The sequence below is a fragment of the Amblyomma mixtum genome, chromosome 5 (assembly GCF_055824585.1).
Source record: "Amblyomma mixtum isolate Tamu chromosome 5, ASM5582458v1, whole genome shotgun sequence".
Classification (NCBI taxonomy): Eukaryota; Metazoa; Arthropoda; class Arachnida; order Ixodida; family Ixodidae; genus Amblyomma; species Amblyomma mixtum.
This window is the reverse complement of record NC_143016.1, coordinates 184,486,789-184,505,555: the sequence shown is the minus strand read 5'-3', so window position 1 is coordinate 184,505,555 and position 18,767 is coordinate 184,486,789. Positions and strand designations below refer to the sequence as shown.

Sequence of the window (18,767 nt, the reverse complement as noted above, 5' to 3'; positions counted from 1 at the left end):
TCCCTCTCATGCACAATTCCTCTCGCGCTGTGCACACCGAAAAAGGCAGCAGCATTAGCCTTTCTTGTCAGTCGCCTCACTCGCGCTGTACCGCTGTGAAACGTGGCTGTGCTATGGAGTTAGGTTAAAAGCACGTCTGGAAGGAAAATGGCTCCCGAAAGTGATAAACATCGCCTGCCATCGCCGAGACATTGGCCGCCTGCAACTCGAAACTGAAACTGCAACACCTGTACAACGAGCGGCTCCTCGAGGGACGAGTGTCAGGACTTCCGCCACCATTCGCCTTTTCTCTGCTGCGCGAAAATTCAGCTTTAAGATGACCTTAGCCTCACCACCATCGTATTAGTGCTCCTTCACACTTGGAAAGACAAGAACCCAATAAGAACTTGATGTTTTAAGCATGTATCCCTATGCAGCGGCGGGGTGAAAACTGCATGCCCGTTTTCTTCGGTTTCTCAGAAATTACAGGGTTCTCCAAACAATGCTCACACTTCTCGTGTTCAGCTGGCTTATTCCCTTGATATGTCAGCAGATGTTACATGAGAACAACAGAAAAAACTGAGAGGGAAAGGGTGAAAGACGCAACCTTCTGCATTGAAATACACAGCAGACACCGGGCTTCTGGGACATGCCATCTAACTTCCGGTGGCTTCCCTAGAGGGCGCTAGTGAAAGCTAGTGAAAGTCGGAAAGCAGTAGCGCTGTATTCAGCCACCTAGTGGAGATCAGTGGTCCAAGCTCCCAGAAAGGTGGCCACCCCTTGGCCAAGCGATGATGCATCGCCACACAGTGTGAAATGCTGACAGGGTTGCTCAGCAACGAAGCTCACCTTTACACTTGTTGGTGTCCTTGTCCAGTATTGCCTTGGTTGATATGATGTTCCCATACCTGCAAGGAAAGGCACAAGTGTCATCATCAGTCAGCAAGAGGGAGAGAGAGAATAGAACAGATGGCATGTGTTGCTACCCTGTGCTCCTCCTCGGAGGCCAGGCAGAAAGGATGGGGGAAGATCCGGGAAAGACAAGCTGAGCCCACGTGTGTACAAAAGAATGCCAGCATACAAAAGCACTTGTGGACAGGTCAAGCCATGTTCAAGGCCTTGCAAGCTGACCACTTGGTGGGCTCAATGCTGCTCACTGGTTGAGTTGAGTTGAGTTGTGCTTTGCTTTATAGCACACAAGCAACTAAGTCTACCATGTGCCAAACTCAAGGCTCGAATGTGTTGCTTAGAGAGCATAAAAAAAAAAAGCAACGGTTCTCTAACTTGTTTAGGATCTTTGCTTCTTTTAGGAGCAAGCACCTAGGAGCAAGTTGGCAGTGGCGATGGCTGTTGTGAACAAGGACTAAGCGTCACTGTGCTTTTCGCTGCAGATCGCCACCGAAAAGCTGCTACAAGGAACCAGCAGTGTGCACCTGCTCAGACGCGTGTTGGTTGCATCATCCTACATAAGGAGCGTGGCGGTTGGTGACGGTAAAGCGACATCTGCTATCTCTGTCACCTCACTGGCCGTAAAAAGGCCAGCCGAGGCACCCGGAGTACCACTTAGCAGTGGCAACTGCAGCTGTGAACAAGGACTAAGCATCACTGTGCTTTTCGCTGCAGATCGCCACCGAAAAGCTGCTACAAGGAACCAGCAGTGTGCACCTGCTCAGACGCGTGTTGGTTGCATCATCCTACATAAGGAGCGTGGCGGTTGGTGACGGTAAAGCGACATCTGCTATCTCTGTCACCTCACTGGCCGTAAAAAGGCCAGCCGAGGCACCCGGAGTACCACTTAGCAGTGGCAACTGCAGCTGTGAACAAGGACTAAGCATCACTGTGCTTTTCGCTGCAGATCGCCACCGAAAAGCTGCTACAAGGAACCAGCAGTGTGCACCTGCTCAGACGCGTGTTGGTTGCATCATCCTACATAAGGAGCGTGGCGGTTGGTGACGGTAAAGCGACATCTGCTATCTCTGTCACCTCACTGGCCGTAAAAAGGCCAGCCGAGGCACCCGGAGTACCACTTAGCAGTGGCAACTGCAGCTGTGAACAAGGACTAAGCATCACTGTGCTTTTCGCTGCAGATCGCCACCGAAAAGCTGCTACAAGGAACCAGCAGTGTGCACCTGCTCAGACGCGTGTTGGTTGCATCATCCTACATAAGGAGCGTGGCGGTTGGTGACGGTAAAGCGACATCTGCTATCTCTGTCACCTCACTGGCCGTAAAAAGGCCAGCCGAGGCACCCGGAGTACCACTTAGCAGTGGCAACTGCAGCTGTGAACAAGGACTAAGCATCACTGTGCTTTTCGCTGCAGATCGCCACCGAAAAGCTGCTACAAGGAACCAGCAGTGTGCACCTGCTCAGACGCGTGTTGGTTGCATCATCCTACATAAGGAGCGTGGCGGTTGGTGACGGTAAAGCGACATCTGCTATCTCTGTCACCTCACTGGCCGTAAAAAGGCCAGCCGAGGCACCCGGAGTACCACTTAGCAGTGGCAACTGCAGCTGTGAACAAGGACTAAGCATCACTGTGCTTTTCGCTGCAGATCGCCACCGAAAAGCTGCTACAAGGAACCAGCAGTGTGCACCTGCTCAGACGCGTGTTGGTTGCATCATCCTACATAAGGAGCGTGGCGGTTGGTGACGGTAAAGCGACATCTGCTATCTCTGTCACCTCACTGGCCGTAAAAAGGCCAGCCGAGGCACCCGGAGTACCACTTAGCAGTGGCAACTGCAGCTGTGAACAAGGACTAAGCATCACTGTGCTTTTCGCTGCAGATCGCCACCGAAAAGCTGCTACAAGGAACCAGCAGTGTGCACCTGCTCAGACGCGTGTTGGTTGCATCATCCTACATAAGGAGCGTGGCGGTTGGTGACGGTAAAGCGACATCTGCTATCTCTGTCACCTCACTGGCCGTAAAAAGGCCAGCCGAGGCACCCGGAGTACCACTTAGCAGTGGCAACTGCAGCTATGAACAAGGACTAAGCATCACTGTGCTTTTCGCTGCAGGTTGGTGCTTAGCAGCATATCTTTTGTTACACTTTTGTTGCATTTTTCTGCGTCACTGCTGCCAAGCTGTGTTTTCAAGTAACTGGTTTCTACGTACCAGAGACTTACAAATGGCGAAGGAGTTTGCAAAATACAAAGAAGAGATAAGAAATAATTTCGTGAAACTGAAAGATGAAATGAAGCTGGAGTTAAAAATAGTGCAAGAAGCACTTGAAAGAGCTCTGCAGAATGAAATGCAGGAATTGCAAGCCGAACAGAGGAACCTGACAGACAGTCTTGAGTATGCACATAAAGGTATTGAGGAGGTAAGGCAGAAACTCGATGCTGAAACTGCAAAAAACACAAAACTAGCGGCGGAGAACCAGGCAATGCAAGCTAAATGCTTTACCCTCGAAAACGAAGCTGCCGACCTCGAAAAGTTGTGGGTACATCTGGAGCAGTATTCCAGATCTGCCAATATGGAGATTCAAGGAGTCACAAAAAGTGACAATGAGAGTGCAGCAGAAATTCTGTCTAAAATTGGCGAATTGATCAAAGAGCCAATCAATGAATGTGATATTGAAGCCTGCCATCGGGTACCAACCCGGAAGCCTAACGTATAAAATACTGCAGTTAAATTCAAGTCGTGTGTGAAATCAGACACCGCTCTAAAAAACAAAAAAAGGCTAGAATCAGTAATGAAGACACTGGACTCAACAGTCAAGCTGCGATTTAAGTTAATGAGCATCTCTACCCCTCCCTGAAGAGACTCCTTGGAATGGCAATAAAATGTAAAAAAGAACAGCACTGGAAATCAGTTTGGAATGGGAAAATCTTCCCTCGAGAAAGTGACACTTCAAAAAGCTTTCATATCGCCCATGAAAAGGACCCTGCCAAAATAGCCTCAACACAGCCCCTCAACTCACCGTCCCCACACGAGAATGACCAAACACCATCTCACAATATCTGAGCACAGCTGTGCACACTAGTTTCGTCCATTCCAAATGGATTACCACGAACTTGTTCTTCCACAACGTATACAACCACCTTGATCCTCAGACAACTCGGTATTACAATTTAATGCATCTTCTGCTATAAATAAAGAAGATAATATTACCCGTTTGCTGAGCCAGTTTTCCTTTAAATATAACATTATAATAATACGGAAACTTGGTATTATGATGGTTGTAGTACGGTTCATGCTGACAGTTACGAAAACTTTGTCATTAATCGCAATAATCACCAAGGCGGGGAGTAGCCATCTATACTGAAGACACCTTAATTATGAGACTGTACCTGAATATTGCCTTATTGCCTTATCACTAACGACTATGAAATTCTAACCCTAAAGCATAACTGGCAAACTCCACTGTTGATTTCCTCTGGCAACAGACACTTCTTCAGCTCCGTGCCTCACAGCCTGAGAAGAAACGCATGCCGGAGAACGTCATCCATACAGCAGGGAACGTTTCACTGCCCACTGAAGTGCGTCGCGTTCTTTCCCAAGGACCGAAGTATGCCACAGAACCCAAGAGGTCACGACCAGAACTTCTGGGCATGGTGAGACAAGTATCAAGGCTAGCACCCGTCGCCGAATCAGACAGGTGTGTGTCCGAAGGAGTCGATGCGTTGCTACGTTGTAAGGGACCAGGGAATTCCGGTCCAGTTAAGAGAACTGTGTCTTATTTGAAGGAACATTCGCTGCGTTTACTTCCCGCGGATAAGGAAGGAGGCTTCCTTGTGCTACCGTCGCATCTATATGTAACTAAGGGTCGAGAAGCCATTCTTTCGTCCTTCAATGCAGCAAAGAAGGTTTCCCTGGCTACGATCAAGGCAAAAGCCAAAAAACATGTAAAAAACATAACCTTGATGTCTTGGCAAATTCAATTGACAAATGTAAAGGACTCAGTTTGCAGCTTTTCTTTAATGCCAAGACGCACAAACCGGAATGTCCTTTCCGTGTAATCGTCTCTGAGAACGGCGCGTGGCAAAAATCAGTAGCAGCGTTTCTTAAGAAGATTTTAAATTCATTGACCTTAGACGATCCCTTTCTGGTGAAAAAATCACAGGACGTAATTCAGGTTTTAGAAACCCATAAGAACAAAGGCCTCATGGCTTGCTTGTTTGATGTAAAAGACCTTTATTATTCACTGCTGCATGATGAGCTGTTTTTATGTATCAAAGAATGCATCGATAAACACGACGTTGTTGCCTTCCAAAATGAGGCAGGCATCTCAGTCTCAGGGTTCCTAGAACTGCTTGAAGTGTATTTAAATTCAACATTTGCTATCTGGGATGGTGTTCTTTACCTGCAGAAGAAAGGAGTCTGCATCGGCTCATGCATAGCGCCCGTGCTTAGTGATCTGTTGCTCGCACAAAAGGACAGAAGGCTCCAACGACAATTAGAAGGGTCAAAGGCTTTGCGCTGTTTTCGGTTTGTTGACGATTTCTTTGTTCTGTTAGACACCGATGTCCATAATTTTGAACCAGTCAAGCAAGAGATTGAAGATATTTTTGTCCAGTGCCTTCATCCACTCACGTTGACTTCCGAAGTTCCTGAAAACAATACGATTAGATTTCTTGATCTTAGACTCAGCTTTACGCCGAATCATACCTGCTGGTCGTTTGAACCGCGAAGCAACAAGCCTCTACTTCCATTCGCATCGTCGCATTCCAAGTTAGTTAAACGCGCCGTGGCTAAGTCATGCTATTACAACGCTCTAAATAAATCTTGCATTCACGCTCAACAAGACAGTTTCAACCAGCAAACTGATCGCCTTGTAAAGGCAGGATATCCCAAGCAACTGCTCGTGTCCGTTTCTGAATCGATGCTCGCAAGTTTAAGCAAAAACAACAAGAATGATCTGACAGAGTCTGCCAAGGTAAAAGAAAAGACAACAGTTGTTCCTTACATTCATAAATTTTCCCATAAGCTAAAGAACATAGGCAACCGAGCTCAAGTAAGAGTTGTTTTTTCGGCTCCCGAAAAGCTTGGGAAACTGTGTAAACAAGTGAACGATGAATTCACGCCAAAAAAGTGTTCCATAAAGCATGAAAATCAGTTTGTTGCATGCCAAGAAGGTGTCATTTACTCTATTCCACTTTCGTGCGGGAAACAGTATGTTGGCCAGACGGGCAGATGCCTGAACGAGCGCCTGAGAGAACATAATATCACTGTTTATAATACTGTTAAAGGGCACCTCGGCATCCACTGCCGAGATTGCGAAAGCAAAACGTGCCAACCATTCTTCCAACAAACAAAAGTGTTAAGTAGACACCCCAATACGCTGACTCGAGAAATCATTGAAGCTGCTGAAATCGCCCGGCTAAATGACGCATGTATCAGTAGTCCCTCCTTATCGTTGTCAAAGAAAGAATTAGAATTTCTATCTGCAAGGAAGTAATGCTGCTGTATCTGTTTGGTATCTTTTGTGTGCGTGGACAAGTGTGTATCAACCCTATGTGTTCTTTTTGTTGCTTAGAGCCTGATGTATTTATTTCCACGTTCCGAGCAATAAATCTTTAGTTGAAAGTCAGCGCTTTTCTTTGTGTATCTTCCTGTGGTCCTTGTCTTTTCGCGCTGTTCTTCTTGAACATGGCATACCAACTCGCCCAAGCATCAGTCCTAATAACTTTCAGATCTTGGCCGTTGTCTACCATCCCTCCAATGGCAAGTAGGGAGAGTTTATAGATTTTTTTGGACCAATTCTTGGAATACATCTGCACGAATAATTTGCACTTAATTTGTGGTGGTGATTTTAATTTGAATATGCAGGATGTTAACACTAACGCCCAAGATTTTACGAAAAGACCGATTTCAACAGTTTCCACAAATGTTATCACAACGCCTACCCGTCTTATACCCGTGCCACACGGACAGATTTAATGCCATTAAGTGCTTACTGCCTTAAGTTTTAATGGCATTCGTGTGGTGCCACACGCATAAATTTAATGGCATTAGCCGTACTGCCATTCGCGACCTACTGAGTTCGCCACAACTCATTCGCCAGTGCAATGTGTACTCTCGTTCCCATTCCACACGCAGAAAAGCATGCAGCTTTGATATTAACAACTTCCTAACCAGTAGGAAATGGTTAATTCTTCACTTTCAGTCAGGTGAGGCATCTATACCACACTTTCGATGCGAAGAGCGCCATTTTAACCAGCCTCATTGACAGGTACTCTCGACTTATGTGCTGAAATGCGAGTTTATGGCTACTTTTTAGACTTGTAAAGCAGGAACCGCCGTATTTTCTGGAAAATCGTTTTTACATTACATTTGAACAACGCTCCCGATATATTGTGCTTATTAGGGATGTTTATATTCAGATGAAACTTTTGACTACCTTGCAAGCGTTATCGTCATCGTCACTTTCGATAATGGCATTAAATGTGGACGTGTAGCACCAACTCCGAAAATAATGGCATTAACAAACTTAAGGCCTTAAGCATTTACTGCCATTTCTTGTGCGCGTGTGGCACGGGTATTACTGTGTCCACATCCTCCACCCTTGACCTGCTAATCACAAACACTGAAACAGCAGTGTCCTTTGCTGGTACAATCACTGCAGATATCAGTGGCCATTGTCCCATTTTTATGTTTTATCGTTCTCCTATAATGTGTAATCAACATCGTTGGCTTTATTACGGAGCAGAATATTGCAGAAGAGGTCTTTATATCATTCAAGCAAGAAATTGGGACACATGACTGGTCTTCTATATTCCGGAAGAGTGCAAATGATGCATACACGAGCTTTACTGAACTATTTGTGAAAATATATGCTGCGCACTTTCCCTTCAGAACTTTCCATTCATCAAAAAAGATTAAAGAGCCATGGGTGACCCCAGTCCACCTAGGCACGATTAGGAAGAAAAATACTTTTTCATGCATTTCTAAATACACACACACGAGATGCACTTGTAAATTTCAAAACTGCTTGAAATAACTTGAGCACTGAATTTCGACATGCAAAGACTGCATATTTTGAAGACCCTTTCATCAATATTAAGAAGTATAGAGTGGAAGCCACTTGGAAAGCCATAGTTCTTGGTCATCGGAAGAAGAATGGCGCAGCTGACAAGATACTACCCAATAATCGTGAACTTTCCAGTCAAGTGCAAGCCGATCATTTCAATACAGTATTTGTCGACGGCATCACGGCAGATCACAGCCTCCCATTTACACCACCTGCAATTGGCAGGCCTATAAACAGTTTTGTTTGTCACAGGAAGAAGTGTCAAGAACATTCACGCAACTTAACAATAGCAAAGCTCCTGATACCAACAGTTTGCAAATCAAGCCTGTAAGGTACGTTTTACAATCCATTATTCCTGTTCTCACGCATGTTTTTAATCTGATCGTCGAGGATGGCGAATTTCCTAATGTTATGAAAAATTTATTCACAAAGGTGGCGACAAAAATGACACTAAAAGTTACAGGCCAAAAGTTACAAGTCTTGTCCAAGTTAGTGGTTATTCCTCCTCTCCTAAATGTCAGACCAACTGGCCCAAAGCTTCCCCTTGTTGAAGTATCTCAGGGTGTGGTGGATAATGGTGTTGAGTATCTGACAGAGCATGAAAAATATGTAATGACTAAAGCTAGTCGGAATGCAGCTGTCAAGAAAAATAGGACATTGTGGAATTACAATAGGCATGAAGTGGTAAGAGGGATCTGGGAAGGGGCAGTGGTTCCTAGTCTGACTTTCGGCAATGCGGTCCTGTGCCCGAGACCAGATGTTCCAGCAAGGTCAGAAATCAAACAACACGGCGCAGGGAGGCTTGCAGTGGGAGCACATGGCAATACACCACCATCGGGGATATGGGATGGGCGAGCAGAGAAGCTAGCAGTGAGATAGAATTTGAGGAGCGACTGATAGAAACGGGGTAAAGCAGTGGGCTAGACACAAAATGGAGAAAGCGAACTAGAAAACTGATCAGCCGATATCTGGACAGCTGATGGGTGGCAAACCAGCAATTATCAGTTAAGAAAAAAGTTAAACAGAGAGAGCTCTGTGAAAAACAGGGACGCTGACAAAATCTGCACTGGGAACATACAGAATGTTTAAGCAGGAAGTTGGCAAAGAAGATATCTACGATAATTGTAGGGGAAGCTCTTTGTTGTTCGAGGCCAGGACGGGTGTTTTGCGGACTAAGACCTATCGAGTCGAGTACCACGAGACAGACACGTTATGTGGTGCGTGTGGAGAGGAGGAAACGGCTGAGCCCTTGATACTTTTCTCCAAAGGGCTTCACCCCACAGTTGAAAGCAGCGGGGCTGACTTATTCAAAGCATTGGGGTTTAAGGACAGTGAATGAAAAATAGATATTAAGCCAGTAGAAGTAACCAAGCAAAGGTTATCGATCGGTGGCTAAAATCAACATAAGAGTGAAATTCCACGAGTCATGGATAGGAGACTTGAGCCATCGCCCAACATAAAAAGATCAGACCACCAGCCAACCAGCATAACTGACGTAAGGAAGTTTAATATGGACAGAACTGAGCAAGATCTAAAGAACAGAGGTAGCCTAAAAGCGGTGAAGAGCAAACTAGGCACAGGCAAAAATCAGATGTATGCGTTAAGACAAAGAGGGCGATGTCATTAGCAACACGGATAAGATAGTTAAAGAGGCCGAAGAGTTCTACACAAATCTATACAGTAGTCAATGTAATCAAGACGTAAATGAGATAGGCAATACCACACAACAATCAGATATCCTGTCAGTAATGAAGGAGGAGGCAAAAAAAGCTTTAGGAGCAATGAAAAGGGGGAAAGCAGCTGGTGAGGGTCAGGTAACAGCAGATCTGTTGAAGAACAGAGGGGAGATTGTGCAAGAAAAACTAGCCACCCTATATACGCAATGCCTTGTGACCTCGAGCGTACCAGAAGCGTGGAGGAGCACTAGCATTATCTTCATTCATAAGAAAGGAAACGTCAAGGGCTTGAAAAATTACAGAACGTTCAGTTTACTGTCCATTGCCCATAAGGTATTTACTAACTTGACCCTTGCTCTCATCGAAACTAGCGTACCCATAGACATGCCACCCGACCATCTCAGTCCATATGCTTAAGCAAGGTGTTGATGTTCTCTATTCTGCATTTGTCAAGTAAGCGCACACAAATTTCACTTTCATACGCCTGCTGGGAGTTTTCACCAAAACACGACTAATAGCATACTTGGTTCGGTGCATTCAAAGAATGTACAAAGGGCCAGTTAGTACAGCATGACATGGAACATAAACACTGTGCAGGAGACAAGGCACTAAGGACAGGTTTGGTGCCTGGCAAGTGCTTCCACCGTATTATTTGACACTTGCATGGAGCTTGACAATTAACAGCAATGAAGCGCAAAATACGATGGTAAGACTGTACTGCACGATCCTGACCTTCGATACTATTGTCACGTGGTGTGTCCATTGACCGTAAACTCTTGCAGGGCCTGACGGTGTGAGAAGGTGGCCTCCCGCTGTGCAGATCTGTGGGCTGTCCCAAGTTGTCGTCACTGTTTTCAGCTGAGCGGCAAACTGTCCACGGATGACAGAGTAGTCTGCACCTGTGTCCACCAGGGCAGTAACCGCATGGCCGTTGATAGTCACTTCGAGGTCAGTGGCTTGTCCTTGAATTACAGGTCAGGTCATGGCTCCATCTGATACTGTGACTGGGGGCTCATCGCTACCATTTCTATGGGAGGCATGATGGTCTTGAAGTTGTGCTGCTTCGCCCTTGAGATGATGACCGTCGTAGATGAGGTGCGGTCATGCGTCTTCGTCATGAAGCAACCTCACCTCCATAGGTTGCTCTCCTTAGTTTCCCCTGGAAGAACTGGGGGCCTTCGTTGGGCAGCCTCAACGGATGGCAGGGCGAATAATGGGTGCAGCGCAAGTCCTCACATTCACTTGGTCGCTGTTCGGGTCGCAGTCTTGGTGCGTAGTAGGAGAAAATGCAGAGGCCGATGTGCTTGCATGGACAGTGCCAGAGTATGTGACCGGCTTCACTGCAGTGAATGCACAGGGGCAATCGTTAGCGGGTCGGTCGTAGCTGGGGCGGGCGGATAACAGACGGAGCTCTGGCACAGCAGCTCGATATCGAACAGGCCTTGGTGTGTCTTGTCAAGCAGTCAAGCTGCGTAACACGGCGACATAGCTAACGGCTCATGGTTCTTGTGCTGTTGCCACTGGGGTCAGGGTGCCAAGCATCTGCTGCATTTTACGCACAACATCCGTGAGAGATGCTGCTTGAGGCTGTTAAGAAGACACAGCAGTCAATGTGGTTCCTCCCAGACTATTTCATGGATAACTTCCCGCCAGTCATTGGAGGTGGTCCATGCAAACTGCACCGACTTGTACCAGACGGTTGTGCTCTTGAGTCCGGCTGTCGAGGATCCGTTAGATGCAGGAAGCTTCTTATGTGAACTTGACGACGGCTTTGAGCGGGTTCTCCCCAAGGCCGACAAGAAGTGATTACTTTACACCTCGCATTAGGAATCAGATTTTCTTCTCTTCTGTTATGCTCGGGTCCACTTGCTCCAAAAGGCGTCTCACATCTCTTCTACATACATGTTCACAGCTTCTTTAAGCTGTTCCATCCTCGACTGTAGTGGTACCTCAGCCCTTTCTTTCCACAGAATGCTGGTAAATGCCTTCTTGCTCTTGAATAGATCCTAAGTTGTCAGGATGGTCTTGTGGTATTGGCAGAGATGGCAGGGTAGCCTTCACTGCATCTGCCAGGGGTGCGGGTGACCCTGCCTGAGGCTCCGTCTGAGCAGTGGCCGAATTCTGGTGAAATGTGCCGTCCCTATGCACCATAGCGGCAAAGTATGTTTTGGCGGTGAATGAGGAAGTCCTTTTTGTGACTCGCCTTCGTGCCTCTTTGAATGCGATATTCTCCTTTGGCTTCACAGTTGTTGTTTCCTCCTCTTTCTTCAAGGATGGACACAAAACGTAGTACGTGGCATGTTTGTTCTCCTTCACAGTTGGCACAATGTGGCACAGCGTTGCAACCTTAAGATCGATGATCATTCGAAATAAAGTACACCTTGCACAAGTTTGGCGGCCACAACAACTCTTGGAGCCATGGCTGAATTTCTGGCACTTGAGGCACCGTCGGTGATTTGGTATATATACGCCAGGAGTTTACTTCTATGTATCCCACATCGATTGATTCGAGGAGTGTGCTGGATGCAAAGGTGTTTGGTCAGTAGCTCTTCGCCGTTTTTCTTATTTTGATTACGCACAGGTTTGTCACATTTTGTTCCTTTAGTCCCCTGGCATTTCATTTTCGGTAAGGCTCAAAACGCCATTTTCAGAAATTACTCCCTGGACAGTGTTCAATGACCTGTGGGCAGTGATTGTGATCTCCCAAATCAACAGAAGTTTAGCAAGGTTTGCATACTAGATTTTATCGCAAACTTTGAGCAGGAGGTCCCCAGTGGTCATTTTGATACTTTGTACCTTGGGCCACGGCATCTGTGAGACAACGAAGGGAGATATCGACCACGCTGGCTTTTCTTCTTTCTCACTAAGATCAACTTGGAAGGTTTCTTTCTGTTTCGACGAATCCTGTAGTCGCCTCAGTCTGCCCTCTCTTATGACAGCAATCATTTTGGGAAAGAGGAAAAGCCATACAAAAAAAAAAAACACCCACCACACGGCAAATCACAAAGATGAGACAGGAACTGAAAAAGTTAAGTCCTGCCTGCGCCAGCTCCACACAAACCATAACCAAATATGGCTGAACTTGAGGTGGCTACTCCACAAGGCTAACCCTAGCCACCCATGAAAAAGGAAGAACCAAGGAGAGCAGAGGAGACAGCAAGGCGGAGGACAAGAAAAGGCGAACGCTGATTTCCCCCAGTCAGGTCAAGCAGCCTGTGGTGTTGAAACTCCCCAACATCTGCATGTTACAGATGCCAAGGAGCTGCCTAATCATCCAACGACATAAAAAGAGGAGAGATTTATCACCCATCCAATCTGTTTTAGGCAAGTAAAGATGAAGTGAAAGCCCTACACCAAATATATTGAATCATTGCAGAACCGCACAGTTCGTTTTATTTACTCCGATTATTCACGCAATACCAGCATCACAGCCTTGAAGAAACATGCAAGTCTCAATGATTAATGTCTCCGCCACAAACTTGCACGACTATCACTTTTTCAGAAACTGTACCATCATCCGTAACTTCATAGCAACTTCTTTTCTTTGCCTCCTTCGATTTTTGACCGCCGCGATCATCCTTTTAAAGTTAGGCGTTTCTCGTGCAGCTATGCGCATTCATTCTTACCATGCACAATATCTGACTGGAACACTCTGCCTTCACATATCGCAACCACCACTGATCCTGATAAATATTTGAATCTTGTACCTTCAATAACTACTGCTTAACTCTTTGTGTACATTGTCATTTTATTTCTTCATGGCTTCCTTTTTAGCAGGGTACGTTACTAAAGTGATTCTTGCATTAGTGTTCTGTTTGCATAATTTTAATACTGTAGTAATTTTCACTCTTTGCCGCGCTGCCATACTTTTGATTCTATTGCTTGTTTATGTCATGCTAAGTGTTTATTTTGTGGTTTTGTTGCTTTATATTTATGGTTTTGTTTTATTTTGACCAACTGCCTGTACCCCCCCCCCCCCCTAAGTAATACCCCCTCGAGGGACTTTAGGGGTATTTTGTATAAGTTGTAACGACGAAGAAGTTCCTGTTCAAGCGAAGACGACGACAAACTTCTGACCGTTGTGTTGAGCGGCATTGCCATCGCTTTGGGTGTGTGCTCGTGGTGCTCGACCTCTGTGTCTGCGAGGCCTGTGTCTCTGTGTCTACCGCCGGCGCCCAGTACCTCTAACCATCCCAGTACCCATCTTACATTTGGTGGAGTCGCCGGGTAGAAATCTCCATCGTGGAGCTGCGTAACCGCACTCTTCCCACGCTTGAAATGCCAGAAGACACCCAAAACCAATCTGTGCAAACGGGACCAGCTCTCATCTGTGCCGGCTCCCTTCGCCAGCGAGATCCGGCAATCTTCAGCGGAGCCGATGAGAATGACGTGGAAGACTGGCACGAACGGGTGAGCCTGTACAATAGATGGGACGACGATACGAAGCTGAACAACGTAATTTTTTATCTAACGGGGGTCGCTAACCTCTGGTATCGGAACCATGAGGGAGACATCCGAACATGGGCGGCCTTCAAAACGAAGCTTGCCGGAGTCTTTGGTCGCCCCACTGTCCGTAAACTTCGGGCTGAACAGCGTTTGCGTGAACGCTCGCAGCACGTCGGCGAAAGCTTCACCAGCTATATAGAAGAAGTCATTGACTTATGCAAACGTGTCAATGCGAACATGTCCGAAGCCGACAAGATAAAACACATCTTGAAAGGTATCGACGATGATGCCTTTCAGATGCTATTGGCCCGCGACTTGCGCACCGTTAAGGATGTGTTCACGCTCTGCCAGAGCTTCGAGGAGCTGCACAAACAGCGGTTATTGACGCGGCAACACCAAGCCCAGGTTGAATCTCTTTCTGGACTGGCGCCTGCAGCTGACAACACCTCTATGCTGCAGCAAATCAAAGATTTCGTCCGTGAAGAGGTAGCTCGGCAACTTTCTCTTCTGCCTAGCCCTCAACAGGTGCCGCCTTATTTGGCCCCGGCTCTTCGACAGGCCATACAAGACCAGGTTACTGAGGCGCTTCCAACCTTCCATCCTCCGCCACCTGTCGCCGCACCCTTGATTTACGCCGATGCTGTTCCAAGGTCTGTCACCAGTCCCATGCCTTGCGCCGACGTCGCCTCAAGACCTGCAGCCGGTCCTCGGACTTACGCCGACGTTCTAGTACAGCCCCCGCCGTCGTCCTATCCTACAATGTATGTGCCTGTGCAAGCGTCTTCACCTGCCCTGCGACCAGCTCGAAGAGCAAGCAATCCGTGGCGCACGAGTGACAACCGTCCTGTATGCTACACTTGCGGAGTGACTGGCCACGTCGCGCGCAACTGCCGTCGCCATCTACAAGCGCCAGCACCATGCGCGCAATCTTCGGGGTACTGGCCTCCAACTAGTCAATATTCTGAGGCTGTCGACCAAACGCCAAGTCGTCCTTTCTCCCCTGATCGTTCAGCCCTCTCCAGCCGCCGCTCCCCTTCGCCACGTTGCCCTAATTCTCCTCAGCAGGAAAACTAGGCGCCGCAGTTCCAGAGGCAAGAACTGCGCCCCCGTCGAAATTTCGAAGACCTCATCGATCACCTATCACCTGCGAACCTTATTGATGTTTTTGTTGAGGGCGTGTCTGTGATGGCTCTGATCGACACCGGTGCAGCGATTTCGGTAATGGACGAAAAGTTATGTACTTCTTTAAAGAAAGTTAAGACGCCAGTTTCGGGACTCACACTGCGCACGGCCAGCGCACAGCCGATTACGCCGTTAGCAGCATGCACCGCTCGAGTTCGAATCCAGGACACACTATACTACATCGAGTTCGTCGTGCTGCCTTCTTGCTCACATTCTTTAATTTTAGGGTGGGATTTCCTGTCGCGTCACGAAGCTGTCATCGACTGCGCTCGCGCAGAAGTTGGGTTCTCCGCTTTGCCTAATGTCTCGCCAGACGCTGCTCCTTCTGTTCCGTGCGCTAAAGCCGTCGTCACCGAAGACATCGTCCTTCCTCCCAGCTCCGCTGCGCTTGTAAGCATCTCTTGTGACTCTGTTTGTGATGACGTTGTTCTCTTCACGCCGGCCTGCACTTTCCTGCGCCGCAAGTCCCTCCCGCTGCCCTACGCTGTGCTCACTATTTCTGCTGGCCTCTCCGTGCTATGGGTCTCTAACCCGTTTTCCTTCCCTACTGCTTTGCGCCATGGCGAATGTCTCGGCAGTGTACAATCTATTGCGTCCATTCTCAACTGCGAGGACCCCGCCGATTCGCCTCATCTAGCCATGACTGCGCTCAGCCCTTCATCTTCTGCGCCTGATTCCTCCGCTACAGACCTCTTCCTTCGCTCTATCGCCACCGATCTTCCTTCCCCGCAACGGACGCAGCTTCTTAACCTCCTTCACCAGTTCCGCTCCTCCTTCGACTGTCATCGGAGTTCCTTGGGCCAAACTTCAACGGTCACCCATCGTGTCGATACCGGCAACCACGCACCAGTGCGGCAGCGCCCCTATCGTGTATCTGCCACCGAGCGCCATGCTATCGAAGAGCAAGTTGATAAAATGCTCCAAGACGGCGTGATCCGGCCCTCCAGTAGCCCTTGGGCTTCGCCTGTTGTGCTGGTCAAGAAGAAAGACGGCTCCATCCGATTTTGTGTCGATTACCGCCGCCTTAATAAGATTACGCGGAAGGATGTCTACCCTCTTCCGCGCATCGATGACGCTTTGGACTGTTTGCAAGGGGCCGAACTATTTTCTTCCCTCGATCTTCGTTCCGGATATTGGCAGGTCCCCATGGAAGCGGCCGATCGGCCCAAAACCGCTTTTGTAACCCCCGACGGCTTATACGAATTTACAGTTATGCCATTCGGCCTTTGTAATGCGCCTGCAACATTTGAGAGGATGATGGACACCATTTTGCGGGGATTAAAATGGAAGGTATGCCTCTGCTACCTCGACGACATCGTCGTCTTTTCTGCGGATTTTGACACCCACCTCCATCGCCTGAGGCACGTCTTGACCTGCCTTTCTGACGCCGGTTTGCAGCTAAACTTGAAGAAATGCCGTTTTGCCGCTCGTAAACTCACTATCTTAGGGCACGTTGTCTCCAAGGAAGGTGTTTCTCCAGACCCAGCCAAACTTCGTGCGGTCGCTGCTTTTCCCAAGCCTACATCTGTCAAAGAACTGCGCAGCTTCCTTGGCCTGTGTTCCTACTTTCGAAGATTTATTCGAAACTTTGCATCGATTGCTGCCCCTTTAACACAACTCCTATCCAGCAGCTCCGACTTTTCACAGTGGTCTCCCGCATGCGACAACGCGTTTTATACCTTACGCTGCATCCTCACCGCACCACCTATCCTGCGCCATTTCGACCCGACGGCCCCTACCGAGGTCCACACCGACGCCAGTGGTGTTGGTCTCGGGGCTGTACTCGCGCAGCGCAAACCTGGCTTTACTGAGTACGTTGTCGCCTATGCAAGCCGCACCCTGACGAAGGCAGAGTCCAATTACTCAGTAACGGAAAAGGAGTGTTTGGCTATCGTTTGGGCTCTTACCAAATTCCGCCCTTAACTCTATGGTCGTCCCTTTGACGTCGTGACGGACCACCATGGGCTTTGCTAATTATCCTCCCTGAAAGACCCCTCCGGCCGCCTCGCAAGATGGGCTCTTCGTATGCAGGAATACGACGCCCGCGTAGTTTATCGCACCGGACGCAAGCACAAAGATGCCGACGCCCTTTCTCGCTGCCCCCTTCCGGTTGAGCTCGCCGGCCTCTCAACACTCGAAGACTCCCCTCCGTTGCTTCACATCGCCGACATGCCTTCAGCGCAGCGCATGGACCCTTGGATTGCGTCTCTGCTTGATTTCCTCTCTAACCCTACGGCGGTTTCTCCATCACGCGCTCTCCGTCGCCAAGCTCCTCACTTCGCCATTCGTGACAATCTCCTTTACCGCCGCAACTACAGCGCAGATGGTCGCAAGTGGTTATTAGTTGTTCCTCGCCATCTCCGCTCGCAAGTCTGTGACTATTTCCACGCTGACCCACAATGCGGACACGCAGGAGTCTTCAAAACATACAATCGGATCCGGCTGCGTTACTACTGGCGCGGAATGTATAACTTCATCCTTAAGCACATCCGCTCATGCCTGCCCTGTCAACGTCGCAAGCCCCCTGCTCACCGTTCTGCAGGCGAGTTGCAGCCGCTACCTTGCCCACCGCGCCCATTCGACCGCGTAGGCATTGATTTGTATGGACCTCTTCCCTACACTGCAGCCGGTAACCGTTGGGCTATCGTCGCCGTTGACCACTTGACGCGGTATGCAGAAACCGCCGCCCTTCCATCCGCCTCAGCGTCTGACGTAGCCTCCTTCATTTTGTGACGGTTCATTCTTCGCCACGGCGCACCGCGCGAACTGCTGAGTGAGAGAGGCCGCGTTTTCTTATCGGAAGTTGTCAAAGCCTTGCTCCGCCAGTGCAACATCATTCACCGAACAAGCTCTGCCTATCACCCGCAAACTAACGGCCTTACAGAAAGATTTAACCGTACCCTCGGCGATATGCTCTCTATATACGTCTCATCAGACCATTCCAATTGGGATCTCGTCCTTCCGTATGTGACGTACGCCTACAACACCGCAACGCAGTCGACTACGGGCTTCTCCCCGTTCTATCTTCTTTACGGCCGTCATCCTTCTGCTCCACTCGATACCATTCTCCCATACCAGCCTGACGCATCTGAGTGTACTCCTATTTCGCAAGCTGCACGACACGCAGAAGAGTGTCGCCAAATCGCCCGTTCTCTCACAACTGAGGCCCAATACCGTCGGAAATCCCGCCACGACAGCCATCACACGTCCCCGCACTTTTCTTCTGGTAGCCTCGTGTGGCTCTGGATTCCATCCAGTACTCCGGGCCTCTCCTCGAAACTTCTTTCAAAGTTTCACAGCCCCTACCAAGTTGTGGAACGCACCTCGCCTGTTAATTACGTGGTGGAACCGCTGATGCCGTCTCCTGATCTTCGCCGGCGCGGACGCGAGACTGTTCACGTGCAGCGCCTAAAGCCGTATTATGACCCGGCCATCCCACCTACGCCGTAAGTCGCCAGGATGGCTCCTCTCCTCCCCGGGGGGCAGTTGTAACGACGAAGAAGTTCCTGTTCGA

General features: G+C 48.5%; 1 protein-coding gene and 1 pseudogene across 3 annotated transcripts in view; one reads left to right on the top strand and one right to left on the bottom strand.

Annotated features, from left to right (window-relative positions):
* Positions 1-18,767, bottom strand: part of LOC149345086 (protein alan shepard-like) — a 76,241-nt gene that overhangs the window by 29,950 nt on the left and 27,524 nt on the right. For all 3 annotated transcript variants that reach the window (XM_089546428.1, XM_089546430.1, XM_089546429.1), the window contains exon 3: positions 829-887. In XM_089546428.1, the coding sequence (XP_089402554.1) occupies positions 829-887 (59 nt within the window). The remainder of the gene's footprint in view (positions 1-828; positions 888-18,767) is intronic.
* Positions 1,087-9,288, top strand: LOC149345087 (uncharacterized; annotated as a pseudogene).